A 13,540-nucleotide genomic window follows, 5' to 3' on the forward strand; every position below is an offset into this window, starting at 1 on the left:
TGGCTTCCTGACTTTCACTTGTGAGTTTTAAGATGCCAGCAATGTCCTGATTGTGCTGTAATCCTCCTATTCAACCATGTGTGAACTCTGCAGGTAGAAACGTGTGTTATTGTGTTCAAAGAATGACAGGGCTTTAGTAACGTAACATACCAGGGATTGTCAGGATGTGGAGTCTGTTCTGATAAAGTGTTGATAGTCTGTGTCAAGAGATCCATCTAGGCAGCTTTGAGTGGATGTTTCTGAATACACTGCAAATTCACATTCTGCAATTGAAAAAAATGTGTAGTCAGTGGAACTTGGACTACTAGAGTTCAAATGTTTGAATGCTAGGGTGGTGTGGTGGTTAGCACTGTTGCCTCTCAGCAAGAAGGACCTGGATTTGAATCCATAGAACGGTCTCTTTTTTTGTTGAGTTTGAATGTTCTCTGTCTGTGTGGGTTTTCTGTAGATACTTGTGACATACACGTTAGAGTCACTGGTCACTCTAAATTCCCAATAGGCGTGAATGTGGGGGGAAAGTGTGAGCTCTACGTGTCAGCCCTGTGATAAACTGGCAGCCTGTCCGGGGTGCATTACATTTACATTTAGTCATTTAGCAGACGCTTTTATCCAAAGCGACTTACAAGTGAGGAACAAGGCAAGAAAATAAAATCTAAGTCAAGAAGAAACAACATCAAAGCAAATTGCTATCAAAAAAGTGTTTCTGTTTCAAGAGATGTGAGAACGAAAGGGTAGAAAAGTTTTTTTTTTTTTTTTTTTAGTGCAAAGGAAGATGATGAAGAGTTCTGTTTTCAGCAGCAAATATTAAAGTGAGTTGGCTGAGTGTGCAGAGTTCTGCAGCTCATTCCACCATCGTGGGATCACTGAGCTAAAGAGTTTCCTTTGGTGTCGACTGTGTGGTGCTGGTACCACCAGACGACGTTCCCTGGTTGAGCGCAGTGGACGGGAGGGGATGTAGACCTGAATGATTGAACTGAGATAAGATGGAGCTGTGGAGTTAACCACTCTGTAGGTAAGAGACAGAGCTTTGAACTTAATCCTTGCAGCCACAGGAAGCCAATGCAAAGATTGGCAGGGATTAGCTCCAGTACTGCCTTGACCCTTAAGAACATAAGGGGAACGGATGGACGGATGTTTCCATGCTCAGTACACCAGTGGTTTCTTTTCATTACATTCTGCTTTGTGCACTTGAATCTGTGAGCTGGTTAGACTCTGTAAAACTTGCAGGTCTTCTGCTTTGGTATCTCTAAAAGCAGTCACTTAAACTAAAAAATAAATGTATGAAAAACTGGGAAGCATCCAAATTTGTTACATTAGTATTTGGTCCATTTTAAATTGCTTTTAACTATGCACAGCAACAAATATTGTTTTTGTCTGAAATGCTCAGGAGAAAAATTGGATTTCTAGACCAGATGTTTTCTAAGACTATTACCTAATAGCTGAAAATGGCATGACTCTTAGCTTGGTTTGTGAGAGTTATAAATACAGTGAAGCAACAATTGATCTGAGTCATAGGAGCTTTGATAAAGAGGATCAACAGCCAGTATGGTTAACGGCCAGAATGGGCACTTTATTAAGAGTAGAGATTAAAACTCAAAAAGAGAGGAAGAGGATAGGACAGAATGTGGTACCACAGTCAGAAAGGTGCAGCAAAACCAACACTTCAAACAACAACACCACACTAATAAAAACACGTCACCACAAACCACATCACCATCAGGAGTGAATTGGACACTGCGACGTGGAGCAGAGCGGAAGGAGCACACTGGGTCCTGAAGCATCCCCTTTGAAATGTTTCCCTTTAGGACATTATCAGTGTTCCTCCCATTTTTAAAACAATTATTTCTTTCTTTCTGTGCCACCAGTTTGGTATGGTGGGGGCTTTTAATACTAATATAACTATAATACTCAGCTGCTATTGACTGGAGAGGAGAAGCCAGTCAGAGAAGTGAATAAAAACTCTTTATTTTAGCATTTATTACCAGAACTGTATAGTTCTTGAAAAAATTCTGCTAAAATGTTTTAAAACGCAGCTTTATAGAATTTATGCTCGAAAGATCATTGTCAAAATGATCAGGCCCCAACTGTAACCATGTATCATGAATGCTGACTTTTGAAGTGTGTGCTACTGCTCACTAACCTCTTAAGGCTGGAGGATGCAGTGTCCATGATTTCTAGTCAGACAACAGGACAGTTTTTCACTTCACCTTCGTCCAGCTTAAATGAGCCCAGGCCCACAGAAGGCAGCTTGATCTTGTTTAAATGTTGTTTCTTTGTATCTTAAAGCCAAGTCGCTCTCCACTCACAGTGGTTTTGCTGTGATTTCCACCACTGTGTATTGAGTGTCATCGGTTTGTGTTTTAATTATAGTGCTACATGACGGTCCCTTTTGTACAGAGACGTCTTTGGATTCTTCTAACATATTATTTAATCATGATCTTATGAACCATAGAAAATGAAATCTACAGAGAACTGACTGACTTATTTGGCCATACATCTTTCACAGAGCGGTGAACCTCACCCCATCCTCAGCCTCTATTTATATCTAATTAGGACTAATACTGACTTATCAGTATTATTCAAACCAATTATCACTCATCAGTTTGAGTGGAGCTAAAGTACAAAGTATCATAAGATGTAAATACTTTTCTGTTGTGATAGCCCCTTACTGTGTATACAGGATTTTGTTGACAAAGGGACATTGGTCCTTTTTCCTCTACAGGTAACACAAGTTAAACATCCTGTTGTCATCCAGTGCAGGTGATTCTATTCACTGCTGGCCTTAGCCTACAGCTTTCAGAGTAAAAAAATAAAAGAAATGGATACATGAGACAAAAAAAAGCATCTTAACATGTTGCCGCAGCTGGAACAAGCCCTAATAGCCTGGAGGTGAAGGTATCCCCTTCACAATAACACAAAGTATGGCATCTATTGAAAAGAGAGTTTCATCACTGACTAATGCCTCTGTTGTTAGGCAGTTCCTGTTTGCAGTGAGGCTGTCTGGCATGCCTGCAGCATTATGTCAGAAACACAAGCTTAGAAACAACTTTAGTCAATTATTTATTTCAGATAGTGAAAAAATATATACATAACAAAGAACTTCAGCAGTTCTGATACAAATAAATTACACACTCTGGAAAAGCCCTTGAAATCAAAACCCACATGTACATTCACACTATAAACTAACTAACTAACTAACTAACTAACTTCACATTTAAATTGTTTATGAAAGGTGGTAAAATTCAAATGGACATGTCTTGGATCTAAAGTCTGTTGAGCTTTTGAATTATGGAATGGATTATTATTTCTGTTAGTTGGACATCTTGAAATCCCACTTTAGAGAAAACCTGCGTTTCTGTCACACAATGAACTAAAACGTCCTGACCTCTCTTTCCAAGTTAAACCAAATGCCCTGTACTGAAAACCTGTTATCATTACTACATTACAATGTGCCTTTACTGCCACCAGAGTCTACATCAATGTCACATTTTGGATTTGGGCAGCGAGTTGTGTGTACTTGTGTATGTCTGTGTGAGTGTGTGTTTGGGGATCTCAGGCGACAAAACAGAGTAAAGAGGCCCACAGTAACAGTGGCCTGAAGTGCATCTCTAACATTGGTTTCAGGACAGACACACAACAACAGTTAATAAACTGTTAAGTTATCCCTTCTTACTGGCTGAACACACCTGCTGCAGGTAATCAGCAGTGGGCTTTGAGGACCAGGTTTGGAAACCCAATCTAAAGACTAAATCTATTATTAAAATCCCAATAATCCAAACCTGTGTCCTACAAGTTATCTTTACTTTCAACTAATTAGCAAATATGTTTGATGGAAACATGGCAAATTAGGTTTTTAACATAAGGAAGGAGGACACGTTGCTAATTCATGTGCATATTGTGCAGCTGAAACAACATGGTTTATATTGGCAATATAAGAAGAACACATCCAGGTCCTTAACTGTTCTGAATACACTGTACTGTCCCTTTACAATCAACATCACTAGCTTTACTAGTGATCTTTGCTGGCAACATATCATTTGGCTCCTTTAGAGGGAATTCCACATTGTCAACATTTTCAGTGAGGTTGTAGTTAGCTTAGCTTTGCATAAAGAAAGGATATAGGCAGAAACGGGCTGGTTCTGTACAAAGTGAAAAAGCTGGCTCCGGCTACTTTATGTTCATCCTGGAAATATGACAACTGTTAAACTGTGCACTGACTGTAAACAGCTTCTCGTCACTGTGAAGTTGCTGGGTTTGGTACACAAGACAAAAACCATAACCTGTGAAATTTAAAGCTCAGTGTTTCTGTATAACACTTGTGTATTCCAGGCCACCTGGTTCCTCCTACTTAGAGAGTGTATGCTAAGCTAATCTGACAACATCCTGACCACAGGTCATTACTACTGTGCACAGAGACATGAAGTTGACGTTCATCTGAACATCTCAATGTTTGAACGAAAGCAAATAAGCATATTTACTTGGAATGCCTCTAGACGGGCTGTTTTTCATGCAAAACAAATTACATCTGGAGACAAAATCTAACCTATTCACCTTTATTTCTATCTTCCCTGGCTCTTCAATATTTGGTTATTATTCAGACAATTAGAATTTTATCCATAAATTTCCCGATGAAAACAGGAGAGGCTGCAAGGACATTTCCACTGTAACTCTGTAGTTACAGTGGTTTTAGTTTTCAGACTGCCTCTCAGCTCCCTCCTCAGGGACTCCAACCTTCCTCTGACTTTTTCTCTGTTTACCACTGAGGGAAGACGTGTCCTTGTGTCCTGAGTCATTCTGCTGTCTGGTGTAGCGCTTGCACTTGCAGGAAGTCACAACGGTTATCTTGTAGGTCCTGGAGCTGCCGTCCTGGCACTGTAAACGGATCCGCTGGGTCCTGGTCCGATCAATGACACAGCGCCATTCCTGGGCGTCACGGCGGCTCCAGTACCTCCCATTGTAACTCCCACCACCAATCCAGTTGGGCAGCAGGTGAGTCGGCAGACACTCCCCAGCACACACCAGCTCCTTGATGGGGTTGACGCTGGTGCACTGACCGTCAGAGATATATTTTGTGGACCTCAGCTCCCTGCAGCCCACCTGGCTCTGGTCTGGGCCTGAGACATAAAAACTTAGTTACATAGGTTTATTTGCCTTTTCATTCTCAAGTGGTCCTATACAGTATATTAAGATAAGGACTGATCGTTAGAGGCCGAGCTGATGTATCAAACCTCTTTATTTAACTACTATCAACTCTTCGTCATGGGGGTCATCATTTATCTTAGTTTTGGCTTGAAATTTTACAGATTAACAAACAGACTACATTACAACCTGGATGTATGGTGGAGGGTGGAGAAAGACGTGTGCATTTACCAGGCAGAGGGGGTTTGACAATGATGATAAATATTTTTGAACTTGTTATTTTCATGGCTTCTTATGTATTCATGTTATCCTGTTCAAATTATTTGATGTATATTGGTGAGCACCTTGAATTGGTACTGTTAGATTTGGTATTCATTTGCAACCTAACCTAACCATGACCAGACTTATCCAACACTACAGCAGAGTATGGGCAGGTGTAGGACCAGCATGCACTGGGAGGGTCTGTGGCTTGGGGTGTGTTTTTCTACTCTTTGTAGGATAAACAAACAAAACCACAAAAATGTTTGTATAGACAAAGAATTTTTTCCATTTCTGTTGCATCAGTAGCCTTTTCATTTCAGGTTTGATTTGGGTATGAACAACCGGTCCCCTATAGAGCTGATTCACTATTCACAAGCAGTTGGCGTGTCTGTATCCTGCCTCTGAACCTCACGACCCTGGGAAGGATTTTACAAATGGATGTATTAGTTAAAAGTGGCTATTTAACCTGCTACATGAATTAGTGTGCTGCTCAGATGCAGCCTAGTGACACACTCTGATAACTGTTATACTACAGATAACCAGGGTTTGTGTAGAATGGATCAAACCTTTATTTCTAAATACACGCGGTCCTTTTTATGCGTTTTGGCAACTGCACTAACAGGTCACACTTGTCGGCAGTAATTATAAGATGGTAGTAATATATAGCATTGATAATAGCAATAATATAAATATTATAATAACATAAACGCGCTGTTCTTGCGCCATGCGTAATCGTTGGTCTCACCATTACGCACAGCGTCGGTCTGTCGTCGCCCACCGTTCCTCGCCTGGTTCGTGTCTTCATGAACCGGTTCCTCCTGGGTGTCATGCGCCGGCTGAGGACTGACGGACTCTGTGGCATCGTTGTGAACAGCTGGGCTGCTCCTGCTCAGCAGCAGAAGGAGCGCGAGGAGCTGGAGTCCGCTGGCACCACAGATCATGGCTGCACCTGACCGACTGCTGCTTTCAGTGACAGTGTTACACCTGGGGATTGGCTAACCCGCTGCGGCTCAGGTTTATATACCATCCAGTGTGGCGGCACTTTCTGAATGAATAAGGCACACCCAGTCCAACAGCAGTGGCTTCACTGACTTGTGCTGCTTCAATTTCTAAGAAATAATTCGCTTCAGGCACATTGTGATTGTGAGTAAATTACAAAGGATCCCAATCCTTTATACAACCAAATCAACAAACTGTCTGTTTGCCTGCTGGTATTCTTTACCAACTTCACATTGTTTACGTGACGACAAGTTAAATGATGTTTTAATCGTTACAGGCATTTTAGGACGCTTGCGCACAGGTGCTTCGCCATAGGCAGACTGCCAACTTTATTGACAGCTCATGTCAATCAAATGAAATAGAAATGCTCTTCAGGATAAAGGATTATCTGTTTCAGTCTTCATTTTGAGATATAATCCTAAACGCTGAACATTTGCATTCCTAGCACACCAAACACAGCAAAAACATGTTGCCCTTAAAAATAAGGAGATAAAAAGCAAAAAGGAAATGATGCTTATAGGAAGTGGAACTAACAGGACTACACACTGAAATCTTTACGTTTCATAGTAAATGTTCTGGACTCATATGTTTTTAACTTTGGAGACTCTTGTGTTCCTCAAAGTCAATTCCTTGTTATTCATTATAATTGTTGTCTGCATTCAGCCATTAAAACAGGAAAATAATTCAAATCTTAAAATATACAGTAGAAACTGCAGACATGTGACATCCAATCCAATCCAATTTTGTTGAGACTTCACATGTAGTAGTGTGCCCTTATTTACCTCTAGGGGGTCCTTTTAGGGTTCAGATTAGGTCTACTGTATGTCTGTGACTGACTCTGAAGCTGCACTGGTATAAGGAACAAAACAGGCTTCAAAAAAGGTAATTTATCTCCACCTAGTGGCTGAATATGTTGATACTGTAGGTGGGTATGGTGGACTTGAAGTGTGAAACACAACTTTTCTCAAGCGATAAAATACAAAATGCCACACCTTTATTAACTATGGATACATAATACACAAACACCTCCTGCTTATGATTGGAATGAATCCAAGCCAGTAAAGTATAATTGACTACGCTGAAGCAACTCCTTATTGATGTAGTGGCCTTGGATGCTGATGCTTAGTTTGCAATTTTGATATTATAGGGGGTCATTTAAGTGATGAAAATACTATGATGTCATTCTGATGTCATCATAGATCAGTATATCAAAATATTTAAAACAGCTTGAAAGAAACAAAGCTGATGTGAAAAAGAAGCTTCTCTTTAACAAAGTGTGAACTGCTTGGACCTAACCAGCTGTTTGGACACAGATGTGGTTGACTGGAGAAACATGAGCCATGTATTAAGTGTATTTCTAAACTTGACATAGTTGTGTTTCAGATCATGAATCCGTCTTGGAGACAAATTATTAGATTTCCAGAATCTGAAATGCTATGTTATGCAAAATGGTTTGTTTTATGAAATTTGCATCTCCAGTCTACCATAGACTATGTACAGTATATGCATGATGAGTTTATAATAGGTTTCCTCATTTGTGATCTTTGCACAGCTATGATCACAGGAAAACAAGATCATAAATAGTCCAAGTAACAAGAATACATCACTAACACATATTCTTCTTTTACTGAGTAGCTATAATTAGTTTTTGCTACATTACTTTGGATATTTGCATCGCGTTGAACCTTTTCAGATGTTGATAGTTGAAGTGAATAAGAACAGGCACTGTGTAGGATAGATGGATTGGGTGGTTAATACCAGGCTTCCAGCTACAATAAACATGCCCTAACTTTGAAAGGAACAATATAAGGCATTTCATAGTAGTAATATGTGAGTATGATATAGTATAGGATTCAGATTCTTTACTTGGCTAAAAAGAAAGATCCAACTCTGTGCAAGCTCAGGCTTATGCCTTATTCAGAATGATTACCCGTGCAGTGTGAGGAAGCAGCAGCTCCTCCCACACACCAGGGGGCGCTGTGCCGTATGGAACCCCCTCTAGGTCCCCCCTCGGTACACGTCATGCAAACACAGCTTTAAACGTGTGCGCATGCGCCGCGTTTGCTCCTTCAGTTTCTGCGGTTCGAAGAGGTTGAGATCAAGGTGAGAGTCTGCTCTTCTTTTAGTCAAATATCCACCATTACCTCAGTCTCTAGGTAAATATTTTACAAGCAGATGCATCGCCAATACTGGCTCTATTGCTGTACTGTAATTGTAGACAAAGAGCGCTGTCGTTTAGTGTTATATTGTCACTCGACGCCAAATGATCGCGTCTCTTCTGGTCCACGTAAGCGTCAGCTGTAGCTCAGGAGGTGTTAAACACTTTGGTTATAAAACCGAATAAATGAACGTTTTTCTGCTTCACTTGTTCATTAATAACCTCCAGTGTTTTGAACTGGAGCGCTGCTACTATTTTTGTCAAAAAAAAGTTAGATTTAGCAGCTATAATGCTAGTTCCGTTTATAGCTAACTGTTAGCCTTAGATGGATTAAAACAACTTTTGACAGAACATTATTCAGTTTTCCTATAAACGTGTTTTTTTAAAATTTTATTTGCATTATGTATATTTTTCATTGAGGAGGTTGATTCCTTAATTAATAAAATAAACCTTCCTCTCTTCCATCCAAATGACATGTAACCCTGCACATCACTCTGCTGCTCAGACGGCTTCATCTGGGCTGTGAACCTGGCCGTAGTGCTCCAGGTGTCCACATACTTCCCCCCGTTTCCCCCATAGTTTGTCAGATTTTGATTAAATTGTTGTGCCCCGTTTTCTTTCCAGATGACCAAGATGCTGCATGTGTTCCTGGTCCTGGCTCTGATTGGCCTGGGCTCAGGAGAAGAGGGAGCCCGATTGTTGGCCTCCAAGTCTCTGCTGAACCGCTATGCTGTGGAGGGCCGTGACCTCACCCTGCAGTACAATATCTACAATGTGGGCTCCAGGTTAGAACTGGACTGAATGTGATTACACTACTCTCTTCTAGTTGCTATAAACCTGACATGAAGACATCATAAAGGCTTGTGACTGGTTAATTTTGAAGATGATACAACATTTTAATTTGAAAATGACACAAATTAGTTGGCACATTGTCAAAGGTCTTATCCAATCATGAAAGATTATGTTGTGCATTACATCACACATCACAATTTGTTTCACTGCATTTAAAAAAATACAGGCCAAAAAGATTACATGCAGTGTTTATCTAACTGAGCTTTGTCTGCTGGTCTCTGCAGTGCTGCTCTGGAGGTGGAGCTTTCAGATGACTCTTTTCCCCCTGAAGACTTTGGAATTGTTTCAGGAATGTTGAACGTGAAATGGGACAGGATCGCACCGTATCCTTGAATTCAAATGTCCTCTTAATAGTCCTCTTGCCTGCTTGTGGTGATGAAGCAAGATGTGGTCAGTGGTAATTTAATTGAAGAAAAACCTGACACACCCAGATGCAGCTTTGGTGTGTCACTACAATTATACCGTCATTTTATAACTTTAGGTAGTGGCCACTTTCTTTGTAGCTGGGCCAACTGTACACTTATGGTTATAGCCAGCTCTTGACAAATTAGGCTGGTTAGTGTAGTGGTAACATCACCGCCTCCCATGTGGGAGACTGGGGTTCAAATCCCAGCTGTGGCTACCTCCAGTAGGGGTCCTTAGGCAAGACCTCCTCACGCTGCCCTGCCTAACTTGTAATGACTTGTAAGTCGCTTTGGATAAAAGCGTCTGCTAAATGACTGTAATGTAATGTAATGTAAAGCAGGAGGTGAAGTATCCTGGTGTGTCTGGTAATATTGACTGTATATATATCTCCATTACTGAGAAAAACTGAATTGTTCATCAGCACAAAGCACTACTTAATTACATTCCAACACAACAACTACAACACTTTCAGGGCTTCTCTAAACAGATCTGAGTGACGCAGCAAATAAACTGAAGAGGAGATTTTTACATTTCAAATGTGTTCATCTATTTTCAAGTTGTCAGATTTAACTCTGGAGTTTTCAGAGCCAGCAATGTCTCTCACACTGTGGTGCTACGCCCCCTGAAGGCTGGTTACTTTAATTTCACCTATGCTTCTGTCAGCTACCTGGCCCAGGAGGGGGGACAAGTTGTGGTAAGACCAGTTGATTGCCTTCAAAGATCAGAAAAGTTAATGTGTAGTGAAGTGAACAGAGCTCAAGTGTTTGTCCACCCGGCAGACTGGATACACCAGTGCCCCAGGCCAGGGAGGCATCCTGGCTCAGAGGGAGTTCGACCGCCGCTTCTCTCCACATTATGTAAGTGACACATTGAAAAAGTGTTTGTGCTTATTCAAACATGTGTAGGAGGGCACTCCCTATCTTCTTCTTAAATGTTTCGAATAGGAAACAACTCGGTCCATTTACTTTACGGCTTCAGTTACTTCTGTAGATGAAAATTGATTCGAATGAAGTAGTGAAATAGTTTTAGTTGTACACTTGACATACTCTGTTTAAAAACTGTCGGTATGAAATTAGCTTATCTGACATTCAGAACATTTGTGTTTTCCTTCTTTTTTTTCACCTCACTGACGTTTAAACATCTTTCATCATCTCTAGCTGGACTGGGCCGCGTTTGGCGTGATGACCCTTCCCTCCATTGGCATCCCTCTGCTCCTTTGGTACTCCAGCAAGAGGAAGTACGACTCACCAAAGGCCAAGAAGAACTGAAAAGGGTCTGCTGGGGTGGGGTGGATTGGGGAAGCAAGTCAAAGATTTTAGTGGGCACAGGATCTCCAAGTAACTTAATAACCCATATTGGGGGTGAAGGTTTAAAGGCGAGTACAGTGACCAAGAAATGAAAAACTACAGTGAGAAGTTTCAGTGTTCATACCACAAGCTCTCTGTTCTCATCTACAGCTGAAGGTCTGGGCTACTGCTCCTTCCTTCATATTTGCAAATGGGTTCATGTGACAGATTCATTTTTGATATTACGTCTATAATGAACTGAACCTTCAACTAACTGTTGATGTTTGTAACAATTTGTTGAACTGCCGCTTAAATTAATAAAATGAACTGGGTTTTCTAAAGCTACGTGTGAGATTGGTTTCTGAGACTTTATATTACTAGTTCTCCTTAATCTGGATTCACATTCCACCTCTGCTTTCCATCCTCAAAGTCCAGATAATGCCATAAATTACCGTAGGCAATTCCTCCTACCTGTGTGAACGGTGTAATTATTATTATTTTTTTTTGCCTTTCCTGTGCTAAGCCAGTACTCCTTCACATGTAATGTACAGCAGTATTATGTTTAGAATAATGTTGGTGTTGCTGTCCATTAATGGAAAATCTACAGTAAAGTGTTGCACATCTGTCAGCCCTGGAAATTAGAGATCTACCAGGTTTTCCTTTTCCAGAAGGTGTTCAATATCTTTTCAGGCAATTTTGGTTAATGTCACGTTATATAATAACTTGCCTTGTAGGTTTTTGAGCAAAGACAAAAGTGAAGAATTCTGAAATATGTCTGAATAGATTGTATATAGAATGCACACATAGCAAAAACTGTTTGGATGTGGTCTTAATGTTCAATTTTCATTTTATTTATGTAGCTCCAAACCACAACAAAATAATCTCAGAGCACTTTACATGGTAAAATTAAGACCTAAAGGATTTTAATAAATGCATGAATGATTTTATTAAGGAAAAAGTTGTTATACTGTCTGGCCCCATGTGAAAAAGTGGGCAAATGCTCTGTGAGCTGATGAGACAAATGTAAAACTTTTTGGAAGGTGTTTTTTCTGTTACATCTGGCTTAAAACTAACACAGCATTTCATAAAATAGTGTGATGGTCTGGGGCTGCTGTGCAGTTTCATCACCTGGATATCTTACTATAATTCTGTTCTCTACCAGAAAACCCTAAATGACAATGTCTGGTCATCACTTTGTGACCTTAAACTCAAGCACAATTAGGTTATGATGCAGGACAATGATCTGAAACACATCAGCAAGTCCACCTCTGAATAACTAAAAAATACAAACAAAATTAGAAACAAAATTAAGGTTTTAGAGGTTTTGGCCTAGCCAAAATTCGACCTTAAATCTGACTGAGATGCTGTGGCATGACGTTAAACAGGCCATTTCTGCTTACAAACCCTCCAATATGGCTGAGTTAAAACATTTCTGTAAAGAAAGAGAGAAGAGTGAGTCAAAATTCTTCCTCAGTGATGTAAAAGAGTCATTGCCAGTGATCGTAATGCTTAATCACGGTTGTTTCTGCCAAGAGGGGCATTATCAGTTAATAGGTTTTCTTTTTCACATAGGACTTAATAACTTAAATAATATATACCATATATATCATAAATCATATATCTTACAAAGTGCATTTTATATTTACTGAGGTTATTTTTGTGTGACAAAGAGGTGAAAAATAAAAAATCAGGAAAAAGGCAAATACTTTTTCAGAGCACTTTATATGAATAAAATAAAAGTGAAATTGAATTTCTAGTGTGTGGGGTCAAATGCCACCTGGCGTTTCACTAAGTGTCTCTAGATTTGATAAATTATTTAAACAGTGCTGTTGGTTTTGTTTGCATTATTTAAATGTCATATTTACAGTTAGATTAATACATTATTGAGGTTTTTGTTATTTAGGCTATTGCTCTCTAGTGCACCATTCTGTGCCACAGGCTCTTATATATATATATATATATATACAGTTTATACAGAAGTTGTCACACATGCAACACTCATGCTCACCACAAACCCACATGTTCTCTCTTCAATCAGTCCATCCACCCTTTGCATGATAATGTAGCTGCATGGCTTAAAGCGCACTAGAGACACATAGTAACATATGTTGTCATCTTTTTTAAAGAAGTAATAACCCCCACAACAATTTCACATATCAGTAACTATTAGATAAGCACAATTTTATAGTATGTTTTGTCTAATAACAAAAAGAAATAAATAAGACATTTAGAAGACATACCCATGTGTCTTAACACAAATGAAAGCCAGCAAGAAAAATCATTTTGTTGCTCCACCTAATGTTATTGACAAAGACTATGGCTGGTTGAATCTTTTTTCTACAACTGCTGTCGACACAGAATGGGTCTGGATTTGTCTTTTCCGCTTTTATTTTGAAACAGGAAGTGTCCGTTTCACCACCTCTCCGTTTGTCGCCCTCTG

General features: G+C 39.9%; 2 protein-coding genes across 2 annotated transcripts; one reads left to right on the forward strand and one right to left on the reverse strand.

The window, feature by feature from the left end:
* Positions 1-4,651: 4,651 nt before the first annotated feature.
* LOC113154932 (sclerostin domain-containing protein 1-like) lies at positions 4,652-6,341 on the reverse strand. Its single transcript, XM_026349377.1, has 2 exons — positions 6,146-6,341; positions 4,652-5,114 (listed from the first exon to the last, which is right to left on the reverse strand). The coding sequence occupies exons 1-2, from the start codon at positions 6,339-6,341 to the stop codon at positions 4,687-4,689; spliced, it is 624 nt and encodes a 207-aa protein (XP_026205162.1). The 3' UTR covers positions 4,652-4,686.
* Positions 6,342-8,452: 2,111 nt separating this feature from the next.
* Positions 8,453-11,445, forward strand: ssr2 (signal sequence receptor, beta). The gene is made up of 6 exons (XM_026346649.1): positions 8,453-8,502; positions 9,182-9,342; positions 9,634-9,732; positions 10,400-10,508; positions 10,594-10,671; positions 10,972-11,445. Exons 2-6 carry the CDS (start codon positions 9,182-9,184, stop codon positions 11,080-11,082), a joined length of 558 nt encoding a protein of 185 aa, XP_026202434.1. The 5' UTR covers positions 8,453-8,502; the 3' UTR covers positions 11,083-11,445.
* Positions 11,446-13,540: the final 2,095 nt, after the last annotated feature.

The sequence above is a fragment of the Anabas testudineus genome, chromosome 11 (assembly GCF_900324465.2).
Source record: "Anabas testudineus chromosome 11, fAnaTes1.2, whole genome shotgun sequence".
NCBI lineage: Eukaryota > Metazoa > Chordata > Actinopteri > Anabantiformes > Anabantidae > Anabas > Anabas testudineus.